The sequence below is a fragment of the Meleagris gallopavo genome, chromosome 6, assembly GCF_905368555.1.
Source record: "Meleagris gallopavo chromosome 6, MGAL_WU_HG_1.1, whole genome shotgun sequence".
Lineage (NCBI taxonomy): Eukaryota > Metazoa > Chordata > Aves > Galliformes > Phasianidae > Meleagris > Meleagris gallopavo.
In genome coordinates, this window is record NC_139409.1 from 4,762,226 (window position 1) to 4,780,446 (window position 18,221).

At 46.3% G+C, this 18,221-nt stretch overlaps 1 protein-coding gene across 7 annotated transcripts in view; it reads right to left on the reverse strand.

The window, feature by feature from the left end:
* Window positions 1-18,221, reverse strand: part of LOC100542691 (mitogen-activated protein kinase kinase kinase 3-like) — a 68,003-nt gene that overhangs the window by 17,969 nt on the left and 31,813 nt on the right. For 5 of the 7 annotated variants that reach the window (XM_085226951.1, XM_085226948.1, XM_085226949.1 and 2 more), the window contains 4 exons: window positions 12,425-12,468; window positions 11,351-11,450; window positions 5,300-5,413; window positions 3,683-3,794 (listed from right to left, as the gene is read on the reverse strand). In XM_085226951.1, the coding sequence (XP_085083077.1) occupies window positions 3,683-3,794; window positions 5,300-5,413; window positions 11,351-11,450; window positions 12,425-12,468 (370 nt within the window). The remainder of the gene's footprint in view (window positions 1-3,682; window positions 3,795-5,299; window positions 5,414-11,350; window positions 11,451-12,424; window positions 12,469-18,221) is intronic. The other 2 variants (XM_085226953.1, XM_085226950.1) reach the window with 1 other exon arrangement.

Here is an 18,221-nt window from a genome sequence, read left to right on the forward strand (position 1 = left end):
CAGAAACAGAAAGCAGTGGCTGGGGAGAGAAGTCAACTCTGATCTTTAATGAGCAGGCTTAATTCATAGTGAGGCAACACTAGGCATACTGGATGTATTAGGTACTGCTGCTTTATCCACCTCGGTCTCTAGAGAAAGGAATGGTCAGCCAAGCTCAGATGAGCCCGACACATCTCAAATGGTCTTTGCTTTGAACTAATGCTCACAAAACAGCAGCAGCATCAGGCAGAGAGAAAAGACCTCCTAGACTGTCCTCCTGGAGCCTACAGGATTACATGGCAGCACGAGAGCCAACAGGGAAGGGTAAGCTCCGAGGCATTACTTGTAAGCCAGATGCTGGCCAGATCTTAGCAGCTCTATTCAGAATTCCTGAACTCAGAGAAACTCTGCAGATTGGCAGCAGCTGAGCATCTGACCTCAGTTACCCTTTGCGGCAAGGTGCTTTGCAGTGGGATTCCTGCTCCATGTTTCACACACTAATGTAAAGCCCTATATTTGAGGTTAGAGCACAGCATGTCCCAGGCAGGGTGAACCAGGCCAGCATGGAGCCTTACAGTCACTGCTGGCATCTACTGTTTTTTTTTTCACGTTCCTTTCTGTTATTTTTATTTAAGAAGTGCCTTTCATGCTGTATGTGCAGAGCTCTTGGTGCTGCACGTACAAGCAGCTCCCCTGTGCCAGGCTTGGCTTCCTTCAGCCACCTTGTTCCCTGGCCTGACCCCTTCCCTACCCTGGCAGATCCTTCCCAAAACTTCATCCATCACTGACCAGCATCAAGCAGTAGTCCTGATGGAGAAGAGAAGCCCCATAAAAGCAAGGGCCGGGCAGGGTTTGTTGACAGCTGCCTGTGCTCACAGCTGCAGTCACAGAGAGCCCAGCCCTGAATGATGTTGCCACAGAGCCAAATGAAGGACGTGACACCAAGATGTGTTGTTCTTCCAAGCTGTGGTGGGAACATGGGGCTCAGGACACAGTGGCACAATAAGCAGATAGAAATCTGCAGGAAATTCCTCACCAACAAGCTGTGGCTGGCATGGGGAGATGTGAGCAGATCGATCAAATCTCCCTCCACTTCTTTTTAGTGGGATGCTTCCAAATCTTCCTCCTCTCCATGCTGACCCTTTGAGGATGAATTCCTACGTCTCAGCTTAAGGCAAACTTTGGGGTACATGTAATAAATTATAAGGGACAGAGTCCATTTTTCTAACTCATGTCAGGTAACTGACATGCTACCCACAGGCAAAGACTCCTCCTGTTTTGAGAGGTCAAAACAGGGGGGAGGTTCAAACACCGTGATTTCCCCCCACGCTACCCCAGCTGGTACCTGGGCACAGCTGGGAGGGCAGTCCAGGGCTGGTCAAGGACATCAGCTGCCAGCCAGTGCTCGTGGCTTGGCCCCATGAGTTTAATGGCACAGGTAGTGCCACCATGCTCATGTTTTTCAGAGTCACCCATCCAGCCCGTACACTACCAAAGCCTCCTTCCCCTACAATGCCCTTGTGCTGTTTTCTGCACTGCATTCCTTGCTGAGCATGACCCAAGCCATTCTATGATTCCATGTTCCCCGCCATCAAATGCCCCAAAACAAAGAGAAAAAGGATGCCTTGCTCTACATCATCTATTCCCAGAGGTCATGGTTTGCCAGCATGGGAATAGAGAATCAAGCCTTTGGCAAATGCTTCCAATCAAGTGTTGATTCCAGAATGGAGCTCATGAATAATTGGTGGGTAATGTTGTGAAAGCTGCCCTCAGATATCCAAAAATTCAGAACACCAGTAGATTTTAGACCACAGTTTTCTGGCACTCAGCTGAACATTTTCAGATGCTGGTCACCATGAGACTGGAACATTTTCCTCTTCCAATAAAAAAAAAAGTGTGTGTGTTGGGGGCGTTTCACTGAAAATGTTTATGAAAAAAATAATATTGACTTTGCATAAGGTTTTTTAGGGACAGGGAACGAAGATATTTTCTGTCCAGCTGAAGCAAAAATAGCCAAATATCTTCCACAGAACATCTACCCCCTTCTAATGTACTCGTGCCAATGACATGCAGTTTTATGAGTTTTCACTGCTGCTATCATGGCAGAGTCAGCAGAAAACCAAGAGCCATCTCAGAAACAGGAGAACATGACCCTGAACCACCTTTTTCTATAACATCACTTTAAATCTCTTTTTAAACGCCATCTTAAGAGAGAAGCTGAGATGAGTTAAGATCTTCTCTTGATAGCAGCTGCGCTGATGACAGCAGAGCAAACACAAGGACACAGCTTGCAACTGCAAAAGAAGTTAATCCTACAGGAGCCTCGGTCTTTTAGGATGCCTTTTCACTGCCTACAAAGCTCAGTGAAATCCCCTGTCCATGGACACAATGTAGGCTCATCTCTGCCTGTCTAAAGCCAGATCTTCAGCTTTATGCTCCACCCTCCCCACTTTCAGCTCACTGAAGTTTCTGCCCAACTACTGGATAACCCATCTCTGATTCAAGAGGTCAAAAATGGAATCTGCAGGACTGTAAATAGCTCCTACAATAGGCTGCAGTAGCTTCATAGAGCCTGCATAGCTCCAGAGAGGTCTGGTGTGCTCCTACCATGCAGAGGGCTTGGTGCAAACCCTGCTCAAACTGACAGCAAGACATACAGTAAGAAGTAAATAGTAAGAAAAGACCAAAGCCTGGTGTAGAAACCAGTGAGCCCAGGCCATAGATTGTATGATTCTATGATCCTAAGAATCAATCTTCTCACTAGCACAGCAATATGCAGGATCAATTCTGCCCATTATGCCTGGTTCACACATCAGTGACAGCTCACTGTGCTACAGCTCTTTGCTGCTTTACATTAACAGCCAAACAAGGGTCAAAAAAAAAAGAGCATCAGAGATGTTTTGCCCAAGCAGTTTCTGCAGAGTGTCTGTGCTTTGCTATATAATTGTGCCTGTATTTCATTCAAAAGATTCTGGGCAAACTCTCAAGAACCACGAAGGGTAGAAAACAGTACAACAGAAAGAGGCATCCTTGGCACATCCCAACAACAGGACCAAAGAGAACTCTGGGACAGGTAGCAGCCACATCTGGCTTCAGTAGGTTGTAATGTGGAGAACGATACCCCGAAAGGCTGCTTTACCAATGCTGCATGAAGCACTGTTCTCTATAAGGTCCTATATGGTTTTCCAAACAAGGGCCAACAGGTATCTGCTCCCAGTGCCTCAAATGGAAAGGGATGTTCCCCTTCATTTGAAATGCTGCCAGTGCAAAACACTGCACGTCCTCCTGAGAAACCACAAAAGCAGCTACCACAGACTTCACCACCCAGAACACACCACTGGCACTGAGATACACGTTTGGCCCTCAGAATGTAGGAAACCCAAGCCTTGTCTTTCTATAGATCCTCACTCTTCACTTTGATGAAGACCAATTCACTGTAGGTTTTTATCATTAAATGTGAGGTTTTCCCCTCACATTACACCTTAAATCCTCTCAGCTTTCATGCTTGACATGATTCTAATCACTACAACCTGCGCAGTTCATGGTTTCCTCCTCAAGCCAAGTAGTGACTGCACTAAGATACTGGTGGGTGACATCAGGGTGGACACCAGACCATAATACCTCCACGACTGTGACAGGAAAGGGGATGGTGGCCCTACCTGTAACAGCACATACACCCCACAGAGCACTACATTTCACTTACCTGTTGAATACTTTCGTGTCCTCTCAGAGTCCTTGTACAGGGATCCCATGATATCTCCCATGGATCTGGAGATCCTCATTTCATGCTGCTTGCTGTTGTTTGGCTGGAGGAGCTGTGAATCACACAAAAGGAACCATCAGGCCTTGCCAGAAGTCAGGCCCCTCGTGGACACACCGTGTGAAATCCTGCATTGGGATCCCCGTGACCATACTGTCCAAGAACCATTAAAAAGCAGACATGCATTTAACTTGGAATGATCCAAAAATCGTTCACAAACAAATTACATCTGTTCGCATAATACTCTAAAACAATAAAACTGAGTCCAAGTTAATAATGATACAGACATACAACATAAAAGACTGTTCTGGTACTGCATTATTTCAGGATCAATACAAAGGCTGATCCTTGTCCTCAAAGTTTGCAAGCCCAAATGAAAGCCTCTCCTCCATGCTCCCTATATTTCAGTGGCAGCCTAAGCACTGCAGAGGTGACTCTGTAACAGAGCAGAGTGGACAACGAGGCTTTGCTAGGGAGTACAGAAAAGAGGGAGAGCCAAGGTCCCTTATCCAGCTGGTAACTTCAATACAGCTTGAGTTACATTGGTAGGACTTGGTAGTGGCAGAGCCTTACTAACATAACGTGATAAAGTGCACTGTGATTTTGTGATTGTTTTATTTATGATCTCGAAACTGCATTTCTTTACATGCAGAAGAATATTTACATGCTTCAGGAGAAGCTGGACCAACCTCAAAGCTGTACACAAATCTGCCTGGACTGCCCTGCTCCTAATAGCTGTCTTGTAACGCTGCAATTTTCCTGCAGCCGATAGGAACAACAGGACATAGGAAACCTCAAGCAATGGCTCAGTTTTGCCCTGACACTCTGGTCCCTGCACCTTCTGAGAACCTCCCAAAAGGAGCAGAGAAGACCCAAGAGCTGCAAGTAGCAGCAGCAGCAGCATGAGGACAAGCACTATGAGTTTCAAGACACTCAGCCTCTCCGGTACTTCTAGGAAATATAAGGAAGAAAGAGAGTTGCAACATCTGCAAATCCCTTGTTTTACAGCCTGTGCTTGGGGCAGAACGACATGTGCTTTGGCAAGGAGCTCCGTGCAGGCGAGGTCAAACTAACAGGCTTAACTGCAAAACCACTGAGCTCAAGAGAAAAATAAATAAATAAAAATAAATAAAATGAGACAGTCCTGCACTGAAGGATTCTCTAGCTTGTCCTTTCTGGCCTTTAGTACTTCAGCATCACACAAAGGGAACGGCCCCCGTGCTGCCACCCAGCTTGGCAATGATCAGCGTATACAAAGAGGGGATGCAGTGGGATGGTGACAGCATCCTTACGTGGAAAGCACAGGGGGTGCCCCAGGGGTTAACCTTGTTTGAGGATGGTCAGGACAGTATTTAACCCATCACAGGTTGCAGGAGGAGCAGGAAGGGGCTGAGTGCTGCCTTCAGGCTGCTGCTGTGGGAGGATTTCAAAGCGGCTGAGCCAGAGCAGGGCAGACCCCCTCATCCTCCTGAACCATCAGGAGACTCATTTCCACTTTCCAGCTCAACAACAAGGCGGCTAAGACTGGACACAGAAGAGCAGAGAAGGTGAACAGCTCACATTCGCTTTCTTTGGAGCGCTCACAAGGATCCGCAGGCTCTTCAGGGAAGGGCTCAGCTCCAACTGTTCCATCGCTTTGTCCAAGTCTTCCTGGGATTTCAGTGGGATCAGGAGCTGGAAGGGATTGAACAAACACCGGAGCACGGCAGTGTCACACAATTGGCTAAACAAAGGAAGGCAGATCCTCACGGTGAGCAGCCTGGGAATCGGGGGGCGAGGGAGGAACCTGAGAAAGCGGATGGAAAACAAGAGCCCCCACACCCCCAGCTTGCTGAGCTCTGCTGTGTTCTTCCAAGTTCTCATCTATTATGGAACAGATGCAAAAAATCACAACAAAAACCATCTGCGAGGAGAGGGCTTAAAGGTCACATCACAAATTCAGCTAGTGGTCAGAGGAGTGGGCTGAGCTGAATTCTTAGGCTTCCTGCCTGCTATTCCGGGGCTGCTCTGACCTGGAATTTGAGGCAAGGCCTGCAGCTACTCCACGCCAGATCAGCCCCATGTGTTCCAAGCTTTGAAGAGCCTGGGTTTCCTCCCTGGAAGACAGCCATGCAATGGTGCTCCAGGAGAGCAGTGAGCTGCAGCCATGCATCTCTTGTGGGAGATCCCAGCAGCCTCCCTCCTGCTGCAGTCTGTGAAATCAGATCATTCCCAAATCAGAGCCTCAGCTCCTCCAGTACAAAAAGTGAGTGCAGCCTTCACTGCAAGAGCCACGTGGACACCCAGCAGGGCAATTTCTTGACAAAGTAAGCAGAGCAGAGAGCCAGACAGTGCCCTGTCTATGCGGCAGCCAAAAGTCCTGCTGTTTGCTTGGTATGGGGCAGACCACCACCCTCTCATCTCCAGAGGGACCATGGCCCCCTGACATTGCTGTGTGTACCATGTCCTGCAGATGGACTGCAAAGAATCCAGCATCCACCACAGCTGCACTTCAGAGGGATTCTGCAGCCTTCTGCTGCCCTGGGCTGAGGTGAAAAACACAACTATTTGCCCTCCTTTCTGAGGCACTCTGCCTAAGATCATAAAAACCAAGCCTCAGCCTCTGTAGGTTGCCTAGGGCACTGGCACCATAACCAGCCAGCAGAGCATGGGATACTCTTGCCTGTGCCAAAGTACACAGCAGTTCTGCCTACCAAAGGGACCGAGCGGCCACAGATCCCAGTAAAATCCCGCTGGCCTTACTGGGAGCTACAGCCCCACACTTCAAAAAGCTCTCCGGGTGATAAGAGTTCACACCACAAACACTCCTTGGATCAACTGCCCAAGAGAAAGGCACTCAAAAGCTGCCTGTGTCTCCCTTTTTGATTCCAGGGTGTCACCAAGGGTTTGGCTGTCAGCCTGTAGGTAAATACACCTCAGACTCTGTGCACTGGGGCTGTGGGGATGACCAGGTCAAGGGAAGGCCCTGGCCAAAGGAGACAAGGTTCATCTCAGGAAACTGCTACAGTCACCTTCTCCACCCAGGGACCACAAACCTGAGCCTGCCAAACTTCATTTTAGGTGCGTGTTGTGTGTGAACATCTCAAGATTTAGATCAGATTTCTCCTGTGTGAAATGAACATCCTCTTTCACCTCCACGTTACAGTTAAGGAACAGGGCCATATACAAGCTCCCTGTTTTTGATGCTGACCTCCCACCAACAGAGCCAAGCTCCAGCAGCTGTGGACTGGAGTGGTTCCTGAGCTTAGGCACTCACCCTCAAGATGGCAAAAACCAGATCTGGAAAGGGGCTGTGGCAATGCAATACCTTAGTTTTATGTAACCTGCCAGTGCAGTTTTCAGTCCCAAATCAAATATTCAGGAATCCTACAGCATGCACGAAAGAATCAGATATGCAGAAATTGGATTCAGAGTAGAAGAAGAAGCTGCCAGTTCCAATATAATGGCAGCAATGATCATTGGTGAGGAAAGACAAGACCAGTTTCCAAAAGATATTTAAGCAACAAACTTCAGGCTGAGCCAGGAGTGCTCTTCTGGTGTAACGTATGCGAACATGGTTGACACATTTCTACAAAAAGTCAAAGGAGACCCTAAGGCAAAGCTCTGAGAACATTCATCCAGGGAGATGGATGATCAGGCTATGCAGCTTTTGTCTATAAAAACTATTACATTATTTGTCAGGAAAGGACTCTAAGAGGAACTCTTGAAAATGCTTTGGATGTAGAATGAGACTTGAGGCCTCAATCAAACGAGATGGGGCAAAGTTCAGGAAGATGATCCTTTTTTGTTGAGCAAGCAACCTAGCCAATTGGGGACTAACAGAGAGCAACAGTCTTTGTCTGGGCTGGAATGAACAAACCAGCCTGGGATTGCCAGACTGGGATGTGAATGAAAGGAAAGTGCCCACCAGCACTGGCACCTGTTGTCCAGGGAGGCGGTGGATACCCCAACCTGGAGACACTCCAGGTCAGGCCAGACAGGGCTCTGAGCACCTGATGGAGCTGTGGGTGTCCCTGCACATTGCAGGGAGGTTGGACTAAATGGCCTTTAGGGGTCCCTTCCAACTCAAATGAATCTATGATAGATAGCAACCATTCAGTGCTTCCAGAAGGTCCACTGAATAAATGGTTAGACCACAGTAGAACTTCGAGATCCTTACGGATCACTTATGGTCACAGCAGACCATAGGCAGAAATGGTATTGAATATGCCTCCAAATTCCACACAGGTGTCCTGAGACAACCTGTTTCCTTATGCAGCAGAGCCTAAAGGATATTCTCTCAGTATTCTGCTTAACCCTCTTGAAGCTCACAAGGGTTCCAAAGATGTATCTAGCAAAACAGCTTCCCTACTTGCCCAAACAGAAATGAAAATGTTGGAGACCTGCTTCCCCTCATTTTATCCACAAGCAGAATTCAGCTCTGAGCTATAAGTATAGTCCCAATTCTCACCCATCCCTTTAATGAGCTGCTCACAAGAGTTCAGAACTGCAATCCCTCTGAACAAAATGTTCTGCAGGTCACTCCATCTCACTCCAGTATCACAACATTAACATATTTGCATGCCTGCTTGAGAGAAGCCAAAAGTATCAGGCAACAAGTGCCCTCCTGGAACAGGGACTGGGGCCAGTATTTAGCTTGGCTTTACCTATTGCCCGTATCTGGCAAGTAGATTTTGCTCCATTTGGCTTCCAGATTGTGGCACATATGGATAACAGGAACAGATACCTACTACCCATGAAACTAAATACAGATCCACACAGAACCATGGAGGCAAGAACCAGAGCAAACCTAACTGGGTTTATTCTGCCTATAGAATGAGCAGCTACAGACAGCAAAATTCACCTACACAAAATTCCTAATGCAGCTTTTAGAGTTTTTTCTTGCTTATAAACAGTCGGTTCCACTGGAACCTAATGTTGTACTACAGAGCTTGGTGGTCAATCCCCTGCAGATTAAGAAAATGAGATCAAAGGGTGAGTTTTCACCAACTGCAGCTGCATTGCGAGAACTCACTGCTAAGACACTGCAGAGAGCCAAAGAATAGTAGGAAATGGGGTTGGGGAAAAATCTGAGAGGTCAATTAGTTCATCTTCCTGCCCAGTGCCAGACCAACTGGCATCAACAATTCTCGACAAATGTTTGTTAAATACACTTTAAAACAATCCTCCTTCCCCATAGCAGAGCTTCTACCATTTCCCTAGGCTTTAACTCTCCTTAACCTCCTGAAATGATGATGTGAAATTGCCTCTGCCTCAGAAATGACACACAAAGGGAGGTCAGGGGGAAACTGGCGGCTCACCAAGGTTCAGTGCCCAAGGCCACTTCCCAAGCTGGTGATGGACGTGGGGCAGATGACTTAGTTACACTTGGAGCAGCTGGACAGCAGTGCATGCAGATGAAATTCAGACAGAATTTGCTGTAGAAGACGCTCCTTCAAGCTACAACACAGCTAGCTTTCTGTAAGTCACTGCACTATGCTGCCCATAGGCAAGACTTTGCTGTCCTGCCCATCAGAAAGACAAGCCCAGCCTAGCTCTAACACGCAGACATGCCCCATGCAGTACACCCACAGCTAAGCCTTGCTCTTATCGCTACCAGCCCAAACTCGTTGATTCCATGGTCCCACCAGGATGTGATTCATGTGTGCCCCTGCTCCACCCAGCTGGCATGCTCATCTCACCAATCTTGGCTTCACTTGGACAGTGACTGCCACTTACTGGGCTTCTGAAGGGGACTGTTGACTTCAGTGTAATTACATTCTACAAGGTTCTATGGCAGGAGAAACATTTAATGGCAATGAAGAGTTGCTGAAAAAAGAGTAAGATGTCATTGAAATATGTCTGTGATCGAGCTACCTCACAGACTTGCAGTCCTGCAATTAAAATCATGGCCCAGAGCATGCTGCAAGCCAGATCCTGGGGGGGCACCATGTGGACATACAGCTCATCTCCCCAAAGGTCATTTTTGTCTGTTGGTAGTCTGTATAACAACCCTAAATTGCTACTGCTCCCAAAGGTGTAGGTCCTCGAAAAGAGGAATTTTTATGTATATAAAACAACAACACTAAAGGTCTTCCTCATCCCTATGAAGGAGTAACCCAATCTTATGGTCCTGTTATGTGCTCTGCACAAAACCAAGAATAGTCTCTGACATAGAATAAAATGCATTATTTAAGCTTCTATTTGCTATTGTTGGAAAAAAATTCCTCTTCCAGTGGAAAGAAACCTGGAATGAAGTGAGTCATTCCTGAAGAATTCAATGGCAGGCTTTTCCCAGGAGGACTGGCAGAGAATGCCCAAGATTAGAAACCAGACTACATTCAAAGCTAAAGCCCAAAGGATGCTTTAGTATCATGAGGTATCTATTAATAAAGAATAGGGATTTTCACTGGGTCTAATCTCCCAGAAAAAAAAAAGAAAAAAAAAAGGAAAAAGAAAAGGAAAGAAAAAGCTCTCTTCACCGCCTCCCTTGTATTTCAATGAAAGGTTCTTATGCATTTGCAATCAATTCTTCAAGAAGTGAGCTGTCCAGACAGATCCAGAAGGAATGGTGCCTATCTGTGATGTGAATCACAGAATCACAGAATGGCCAGGGTTGGAAGGGACTCAAAGGATCATGAATCTCCAACCCCTTGCCACAGGCAGAGCCACCAACCTCCCCATTTAATACCAGACCAGGCTGCCCAGGGCCTCATCCAACCCAGCCTTGAACACCTCCAGGGATGGGGCATCCACAGCCTCTCTGGGCAGCTGTTCCAGCACCTCACCACTCTCTCTGTAAAGAGCTTCCCTCTGATATCCAACCTAAATCTTCCCTCCTTCAACTTAAAGCAGTTTTAAAGTTTTGAAACAGATTGCAGAGGGAAGGTTTCTTGGCTAGTAGTATGTAGTGACAGAACCTGCTAGAGAAACCAGCAGTGATGTATATTTCATCGCTGACCTAACCACAGAAACAAACTGCAGATAGTTCTGCCTTTTCTAGGTGAAATAAAATCAGTGCTGGATGAAAGTATGCTGGTTTAGTAGTGCTGTCACTACTCCACTCACACTCCAGACTTCAGCATGCTCCTTAAACTGCTCCCAGGATGAGGAGGCTTCACATCCAACCCAAACACACAGTCTACAATTGCTCTGTGTGGCTCTCACGAAAGTCATCTGGTCTCTTTTTTGCCCCATGTGTGCTCTCACCAGCCAGAAGTGCTCTGAAAGTTGGTCCCACTGCCCAAAGGGTGTTCATGGAGAAACATCTCCAGCTGTGCAGCTGAACTGACAATGTCTCCATCATCTCAGTTATTTCATTCCTCCCTGTTTTGAGGTTGGGTTTTTGTTTGTTTTTTTTTTTTTTCTGGAGGAAAGGACAATGTATGTAGGTCATCATTTAATAAGCCTTGACTGAAATCATTTTTAGAAAGGAAAAGCCTGTTTTGGAGTCAGAGAATACAACTGAGCTATGTCTGGGCAACAGCTCTTGTATGCCTAGTAGCTGGAAGCCACAGAGATTACTTTTCATCACATACTTGTGAAACACTAAATCATGGCCTTAAGAACAAACTACTGTTCAGCTCTGCCAGATACCCTAAAATGCTCCTGTAACCATAAAGGGAAGAGTACCTCATTGCTCATGCAGACTAAGTCCATCGTCTGTCCAAAAGCATCTGTGACTTTCTGCACCACTTCTTTGAATTTGACTGGTCTTGGAAACTGGATGATCCTGCATTTGCAAATAAACAGAACAGTAGTTTCAGTTTAGTAAAACCACAGTGGGATTCAGCACTGGACAGACAATTCAGAAATAAGGACTAGTACTCTTCTACCATGAAGCACAGAACTTGCTCCTTGCTTTTACATTCATACAAATGCTGTTCATCTGTTATGCCCAAGACCTCTATCAAAAATTCTAGTGCAACTCCTCTGTTTCTCCCCCTGTTGTGTTTGCATGTTGAAAAGAAGAAAGTCCAGCAGCTTTTCACTGAAGAATCCCCTGGGTCATGCACTAGTGGGTGATTTATCACCTCCACTTTCAGCAAGTGGTTCTGAAGAGGGAACGGGGATGGAAAAGACAGCGATGCAATTTGGCATCTTGTGAATCTGCCTCTCCTGTACCATCACAGATACATATCAGCAGGTATAGTCTAGCCCCACACTAACATTATTTATTTTACTTCAAATGCAACTTTGACCATCAGCCTATGAGTTCCCAGCTCTGTATCCCTGCCACGGTCACTAAGCATCAAGCAGAGGTGATTCCATGAAAATGTCAAGCAGGGAAGGGTGTGCAAGCTTTAACTCCCAGCTCTATTTTTATGGGAACCATGCCCAAAATCTGGTTATCGTAAGTAAGTGTCACCGGCTGCTAATAAAAGGACACAACTCTGTAGGTTTGCAGCTCAGCTCTCGTTCAGTAGGGCTCAAGAACTGAAAAGAGAAAAGGATCCAACCATGCACCCTATGTCCTTGGTAAGGGGCATTTAATGACTTCCAGCTTGGAACCACTTTCAGTCATGCAAACCCCAGAGGTCCTTATGGTGAGCAGGGTGACGAGGCAAGGCTCTTGCATATACACTTGTAATTGATTTCAGGACTTAATCCTGCTGTGAGCTCATCTGTAACTGGCAAAAGTCAGTAGGATGATGCTGGGTAAAAAGGGCAATTTGTCCCTGTACATAGACAGGGCTGGGTACGTACCTTTTCTCTCCTTCATATTCAAACTTGATCCTGACATTTCGCTGCTGAAAGAAAAAACAGAAAACAGTCAGGTCCCAGACACATCTAAATCTCACAGTAATCCTCAGGGAAGTTCCCCTAACTCTACTAGATATCTTATATATATAGGATCAAGGGAAAACTCTATTGCTTTGCCCAAAAACGTCTTCTAAAAAGAAAATGATACTTTCTCATCTGTGTAACTTTAATAAACTACATTAATACAACGGGGAAGTTTCAAATGCTGTGAGCTCATTTGAGAATGAGGCACTGTTATCAAAGGGGTAAACAAGATAAATGTCTGATGTGACAGTCTGTCCCTCACTGGTGCTCCCCCAAGGCTTTGTTTAGCCCAGTGCTTTCTGTTGAAAATCCAAAAGGCAAAGCTCAGATGATATCTTACAGAACACATCAACACTTGGGACAAAGAAGTGAGAACAAAGTAAAAGCAAGCATCTTTTGATGGCAGTAGAGAGACAGCTTTGGATTTTAAAACCCAGCAGCATCGGGGGTGATGGCTGCTATTCTTATTTTGTTAGGGCATACAAAATGCAAAGTGTATCAGGCTGCTTCCTACAAAGTAAGCATGCACCCTGAACTGACCTACTGCTCACCCCTAGAGAAACCATTAGATTCATCCAAAGAAATTCCAAAGATTTGTGGGCAGACTGGGAATGCAACCATGCAGTTACTAGCAGAAGCCACTTCTCCCATCTTCTCTGTGTATATTTAACAGCTATTCTAAGACCACAAGGAGCTTTTTCTTTCCTTCAGCTTCTCAGACTGAGCCTGAGCCAAGCATACCCTAGGATCCTTTGGCTTGTGCCGTGACTTTCCAATGGCATCCAAAGCAGATCAAAAACCCCTTCACATTCTAGACCACATTCAGTCACCTCAGTTAACCAGGTCTCTGCCCCACTAACCCACACGAGCCTCCTCAAACAGTGGCTTTCCTCCCATGGAGAAAAAAAGCACTCGCCACCTCCTTCAGAGGTGTGACCCCAAGGAGGACTGGGTCCTTTAGTGCCACGGATAATCCCTGTCTGGGTGGGTGAAGCCCTTCCTGAGCAAGGGCCTTATCTCTAGCCCTGGATTTCCAGTGCATGAAGGCACACTTTCCATCTTCTCAGAGGGAAAGCAGAGCTGCAGCGAAACAGCTTTGTCTCTTATGAGGAAAATGAGCTGGCTGGGTGTTCTTAAGTTTATTTTTAAACAGCCACTGAAGTTCAGGAAGTCGAGCCTAGAGGCAACTCAGTCAGTAAAGCTTAAAAACCCTGGCAGATGCAGGGTAGCCCATTGCATCACTTGAAACACATCCTTTTGAGCACTGCTTGTGGCCTTCACTGCGTTCCCTGGCAGAGCTGGAAGAACCCATGTCACGAAATGGGACATTTCAGCAGTGCTATAAGCACTTACAGCACTTTAGCATCTGCAGCCAGTTCCCCAGACCCACAATATTTGGACAAACTCCAGGTTTGCTTCTACAACCAGGCCCAAACCATAAAAAACACCAAAGCAGGTCTAAAAGAACCCAAAATTCAAAAGAAGAGAAAATCATAACAGACCATTGCTGAAGACCATTTGACTGTAGAGACAGCCAAACATGGGTGGGACTATCAATTTTGATCATCTCTTAGGAAGAAGGGGAAAAAAAAAAAAAAAAAAAGAGATAGGCTTTTCTATGCCATTTTTTATTTAATAATAAAATATTCATATATTTTATCTGAAGAACTTGGCTAATTCACCTCTCCTGCATGCTGGAAAGCAATCAGCCAGCACGGATTCACAGCATGCAATTCTGCACAGTCCTTCTCTAAACGAAGAGAGAAATCAGGGCGAGGAACTTTCGAGGTTTCTCCTTACAAAAGAGCAGGATGTGCAAGGGGAAAAGCTCACGCAGCTCCAGCCTCACTGCAGGAAACCCTTCCAAACACAGGTTTCACTTTCAGCACAGACCTGAAAGCTGCACAGAACATCGAGGTAGCGCACGCTGTGTGTTTATGCTGAGCAAAACAAATTTTGCAGACAAATAAGTTTTTTAAAAACAGCTTGCAGCTGGAAAATATCATAACACTTGTATAAAGCTCCAGAGAGAGAAGAAAAAGGGGGAAAATAAAGAGCCACGACCCTGCTGCATCCTATTCTTCTACATCAACAACAGGGCTGATGTGCTGTGGCTCAAAGCCAACAAAGTAAGCCAGCTGCCCCACGTTGCTCTCCTCTGGGTCTGAGCCCTGCAGCAAACACACAGGCTGCACCAAGGGAATGAAAACCACTGCATTTGTTGATGGGATTACAATTCTTTGGCCTAATGTAAAAACCATTAACCTCTCACCTCCCTCAAAGAAACCAAGATCTTAGACGTGTAAATGTGGATAGGGGAGAGACAAAGACATTACACAGAATATAAATTAATGTATATATATATATATATTTTCTGAGAAGTTGGTAACAGTTTTATTTTGCAGTCTTTCCCTTGCTTGCTCATGTTTCTGACTCATTGCTAAAGCTGAATTCATCACCACCACCACCACCAAATACTTTTTTCCTTTAAAAAATAATAATAAAAAAGGAGGGCAGTGCCCAAAGAGCTACAGAGTCCCAGGAGGATGCAAAGCACTTCCTAAATGCTGGAGCAGGCTGTGATTTTTCACACCCATGGAAATCTGGTTCGGAGCAACTCACTTTCAATCACGTAGGGAGCATGGAGCAATGCCAAGTGCTGGGGCAAAACTGCGTGCACATCAAATGGATGATGAAGAAGAAGGCAGAAGTAGCATCTTTCCATAAGGATCTCAACACAACGTGCAAATATTTTTGCAGTTTCGTAAGGAATTGGGACAACAGCAACTTGCACAACTAAAGCCACGTTGCTGGCCCAGCCTAGGCCTCTCTGCCACCCAGTGTCAAATGTGGTTAATGATGGCCTCCATCTACCTGAGATCAAGAGGCCATCAGTTGGAGCAGTGCAGGCAGAGATGTCTGAGAGGAGCGTGTATTATTGACAGTGATAAAGGGTAAGGCCCTCAATACCGAGCCATGACAGAAGGTGCCAGCTATGGCTTCAGGGAGAACTTGGAAAGCTCAGAGATAACGGAGCACCAGCGGACACCATGGTGAAGCAGAGCAGTGCCAGACCCAACATTTAAAGCTTTGGTCTCCTGAGCTGCCTTCAGTGGGCGCCATGTTTCTGTGTGACACGTGGCACAGGGAAGCACTCAAAAGGCGCCTCGAGGCCCTGCTGTGACAAACAACACCAGGGATGACCCTGAGAGGAAATACCACGGCCATTCCCTTCGTTTCTGGAATAATTTCTTCCCCGACATCCTTGTGCTGGCATTTCCTCCAGCCCAGCTAACAAATGGCTGCTGGTCTTTCACTCTTTCTTGTCATCTGCCTAGGAAAGGAAAAGCAAAGCCACTGCAGTGGCAACAAACACATCACCATATTTCCAGGCTTTCCAGAAAGTATTTTTAGCTCTTTCCTTAAAATTTTCAATTTCACAAAGAGAAAAAGCTCACAGCCCCTGAGAAGCACTGAGGGGGCTGCAGCTGCACGCTGGGCCCATGGCAATGGGGGGCATCATGGCAGCAGGGGAAGGCCTCCTGTGCACGGCCCTCATGAAGGGGTTCAGTGGGAGACATGAGATGAGAGCGGCCGCAGAACCCTCCGGAAAACCAGAGTGAGCTGGATGAGATGAAGTGAGATGTCGGAAAAATGGAAAAAGTGCTTCCAAACGAGGTGAATCATGATCCGCTGCAGAGATCCCCGAAGAGCTGACTGCTGTTTGTAATAAAAGCACACACAGCGCGGCAAAACATGCACTGAAGCCTAAAATGGAAATAGTTTTGGAGGAGCAGGCTGTGCTGAGCACCCTCAGCCCCTTCCCACCCAGACAGGAGACCACATAGGGAACATGAGTCCGAGCTGGGATGGCGTCCAATGCCATGCTGGTGGATGAGGGCATCCATCATGCAGGGCCATATGGCTGCCATTAGAAATGCTGTTCTGGTCTGACTCAACAATGAAACAAGAGGGTCATTCTAGTCCCATGACACCTTGGGGCACCTACTTTGCCTCAGGGTCCCTTCTGGGTAAAATAAGGACAATAAAAAAAGACCCATTTCCTGCATGCTGGAGGGTAAAAAGAGTTATTATTTTCCACCTATTTTATTTTCTACTTGTTGGCTTAGAAAACAATGAGAAAACCCCACAGAGCAGTGTGGCATTCAAGCATCAGAGCCCGTTACTCTTCAGTGAAGCCGCAAAGTGGTGGGTTTTCTCCTCAATTTCTGGCTTTGGTCAAGAGAAATCAGCACCACAAGGCCAGGCCAAAGGGCCTTCTCCACCTCCCTGACACACATGTTGTTTGGATTAGTCTTGTGCTTAACCTCGCTTTTAGCAATGGGACGTTCGTTACAAGCCAGACATCTGGACCGTGTCCCTAAACCACAATAGGAGATGACTAATTCACGTCATTAGGAATTATCCACACAGAACCCCCACGCGCTTTGGGTTATTCAGAATAATCCAACAGAAGGAGTTTTGTCTGGGATTGTCCTCCTGGTGGGTGGGAGTGACAAGATACCCCGGCCCCCCTGGATCCTTACAAGCTCCTTTCATCCGAAGAAGAAAGCGCAGTAAGTGAGCAGCTCAGTGGCCAGTGGAAAGATAAATGATGTCTAGAGGGCTCACATCTCTCAGTTACAGACATTTTTGCTTTACACAGCAGAAAAAAAAAAAAAAAAAAAAAAAAAAAAAATCACAGAATCGGTTGGAAAAGATCTCTAAGATCATCTAGTCCAACCATCAACCCATTACCACCATGCCCACCAACCATGTCCCTCAATGCCACAGATTATGGACTTCAGGATGTTCATCTCAAACCATCTACCTGGCACACATAGCTTTTCCCCAGTTGGATGGGTGTTACCTTGTGGCATGCAAGTCAGTGCCAAAACAGACAAGGTGAAACCTCCCCCCTCTCCCCGAGCCTTGGGACTCCGCAGCTGTTGCCAGACCCAGCCAAGCCTTTCTCTCAGATGCTGCTCCCCTCTTAGTCTCTTGCTTCTGCTCCCAAAGTCAGGAAAATCCTGCAGCTCTCCTCATAGCAACTCCCTTCTTCAAGGCAGTATTTACAGACCCTCACACTTCCCAGTTGTAAAACAGAGGTGTTAAAGCCAAATTACTTTTTTAGGCTGCATGAAGACCTATAGAGAGCCCAAGAACATGAGCTGTGTTTTATTCTCATAACGAACAAGCCGTGCCCCGCTCCCAGTTTGCCAAAGAAAAGAGAGTACCGAGTAATCTACTGAAAGAACAACTTTTAGGTCAGTCTGACATTTGCTGCACACAGGAAAACATTCTTCACAAATATTGGACTTTACTGCCATAAGAGAACTTGCAATCAAAATTAACATGGCAGAGGAATTGCTAGCTGTCATCAGCTGTGACAGAGGCCCATGCCAATACCTTGTCATTAGACTGAACACAGCACTGACAACCATCTTCATTCTGCTAGCAGCCAAGTGCTATTTATAGAGTTAAATGGATGCGCATATAAACAGACAGCTGCAAAGTAAGTTAATATAATTGCTTTTTTCTCCTCCATGCTTTTGTTTGGGATCTCTAATTCTTTGTGGTTTCCCTTCTTATCCCACTCATCTATTTCATTAGTGATCATAACTCGTATCTTTGTTTTGCCGTTTCCTCCTTCCCCTTTCCCTGGTGACTGGAAAACAGAGGAGCCTGCCTGGAAGAACTCTTTCCAGCCATACCA